General features: G+C 44.5%; 1 protein-coding gene across 3 annotated transcripts in view; it reads right to left on the reverse strand.

Moving 5' to 3' along the window:
* DNAI7 (dynein axonemal intermediate chain 7) overlaps positions 1 to 2,157 on the reverse strand; it is an 82,846-nt gene extending 80,689 nt beyond the window's left edge. For all 3 annotated transcript variants that reach the window (XM_007446276.1, XM_007446275.1, XM_007446274.1), the window contains exon 1: positions 2,078 to 2,157. In XM_007446276.1, the coding sequence (XP_007446338.1) occupies positions 2,078 to 2,080 (3 nt within the window). In that variant the 5' untranslated portion in view covers positions 2,081 to 2,157. The remainder of the gene's footprint in view (positions 1 to 2,077) is intronic.
* Positions 2,158 to 2,486: the final 329 nt, after the last annotated feature.

Below are 2,486 nucleotides of genomic sequence, written 5' to 3' on the forward strand. Positions count from 1 at the left end.
CAGCAGGTATTTATTAATGATTTACACACAAAGCACTCTGAGACGCTGGAGATGATCTGAATAATAATGGAGACCTGGCTCTCATAACTTTTACAAATGTGTTTTATTTTTATAATATTTGCTATCAACTAATAGTTAACATGCTTCCATCTTGAAATAACTACTATACAGCAGAATAGGTAAACAGCATTGGCCCTGTTCCCAAGTAGCCACATTTTAAAGGTGGGGGAATTGTCATCTCTCACCAGTGCTTTTAATGTGACGCAGGTTGAGTTTACGTACATATCCTCACCCATCCTGCAAATCATAGGAGCAATCATGTAGTAGAGAAGTTCTCAAAGTTACGAGGGCATAAGAATCACCTAGGATGCTTGTTAAAATGCATATTCCTGGGCTAAAAGTGTACACACTCACTTCTCTCTCCCCATTGTAATTCACTTCATGTTATTGGTTGAATTGTGGCCCCTCAAAATTCATACATTAAAGTCCTATCTCCCAGTATCGCTGAATTTTACCTTATTCGGAAAGAGGGTCCTTGCTGATGTAGTTAAATTAAGTTGAGGTCATACTGGAATAGGGTGGATCTCTGATCCAACATGACTGGCGTCCTTGTTAAAAAAGGGGAAATTTGGACACAGACACACACACAGGGAGAACGCCAGTGAAGAATGAGGTAATGCTGCCACAAGCCAAGAAGTACCAGAAGCTGGCACCTGCAGGGGGAGCATAACCCTGACACCTTGAACTTGGACTTCCAGCCTCTAGAACTGTGAAACCGTAAGTCTCTATTGTTTAAGCCAGTTAGCTTGTGGTATGTTGTTATTTGGAAGCCTTAGGAAACTAATAATGTAGATCTGGAGTCCAGTCTGTTCCTGGAATTTGCATTTTAACTGGTATTCCAGGTTTATTAGAGGCAAATTTTCCAGAAACCACATTTTGAGAAAGATTCCTAGAGGGATCTAAGAACAAGAAACTTATGTACCGATTGGAAGATAATAAATAGATGCTTATTGTTCCCTTAAATTATCAGCAGTTTTCAGTCCACTTAAAATCTATTTACTTTCTATTCTCCCTGACATGAATGCTCTCCATGCCTTATTTCTTCTCATCACTTCTGGTAAATTCATAATCATACTTTAAAACACAGCTTGAAAAGCACTGCTCTTCCCTTCCTGTTCCCGACCCCTCTCCTGCCCCAATTTAAACATTTCCAACTCTGCGTTACTCCATTGTAGTCACTTCAATTATTACAGTTGTAATTGTAATTAATTTGCTAAGTCTGTCTTCCATACCAGGGAGAGATGGTAATTTTCACCTTTGTGTCCTTGGCTTCAGCCTAGTGCCAAGCACAAAGAACATGCTCCATATTTCCCCTTAATCAACGAATTAAATAATTAACTAATTACATTTTCCACTTCCTCTGGTTTTAATCATAGAAGAAGATGGAAATCACGTTTAAGAAAGATGGGAAATGAGAACATCTTACAGCTACATGTTGGCCTGTGTTCTTGGAGAAGACATGACAGCTGAGGAGTGCAGAAAAACAAAACAAGAAGCTTTATCATACTTAATAAACACACGGCAGGTTGCATACCCTGAATTACGAAACAATTCAAATTTCCACAAAAGACCACACAAAATAACTTGTGAAAGCAGAGTAAATTGAAAAAGCTTTTCATTAATTGATGAGGAAGCAAAAAAACACATTTCCGCCAAGCTGCAATAAAAAAGCAATTTCATGGGAATGTCTATCACTATTAGAAGTTACTAAATTGAGACCGATATTTAAATTTAGCAAGAGGTCGAGATTTTAAGACATCATCTGACCGCACTGATCATTCCCCGTTTGCAGAAACTGGTTTTTACTCCCACCTGTCCGCCGGAGCCTGGACAAAAGGCCACAGATCTGGGGAAGGTCTTCCCCCCCCCCACCCCCCACCCCAAGGGTATGGGCTCTTTCCTAAACCGACTCGCTCCCCTCTAATAAAATATGACAGGCTCTTGTTACATCATTTAACACGGTGCAGGAGAATCAATGCTCGCCCCTTCACCCAGCTCCCCCACTTTCCCTGCTCACCATGCTGAGACAGACACTACCTCCGTAGTCCGCCAAGTCGGAGCGCACGGTTGTGAGGACAAACGCTCCCGGGTTGTCAGGACGACAAGCCCCTCCCACTGGCGCCAAGGCGGGAGCGGAGATCCGCGCGTCTCGGTCCGCGCAGTCGCACTGGGGTTCTTCCGGGCTTCGCCCCGCCCCCTTCCCCTGACAGGTTGCCCCACCCACCTCCGCCGCCCCGCCTCGGTCGACTGCCGCAGGAGTCGGAGCGTGAAGAGGCTTTTACGGCTGCCGCGTGCCGGAAAGTGCGTGAGTGCCGGGCCCGAGCGTTTTATTCTGTTTTCCGAATCCTGGGGTCTGGAGGCTGTGAAGTATGCCCTGGGCTAGGTCCAGCGGGTGTGGGAAAGGGTTTCTGCGCGTCTTCCGACGT

This window comes from Lipotes vexillifer, unplaced genomic scaffold (assembly GCF_000442215.2).
Source record: "Lipotes vexillifer unplaced genomic scaffold, Lipotes_vexillifer_v1.1 scaffold477, whole genome shotgun sequence".
Lineage (NCBI taxonomy): Eukaryota > Metazoa > Chordata > Mammalia > Artiodactyla > Lipotidae > Lipotes > Lipotes vexillifer.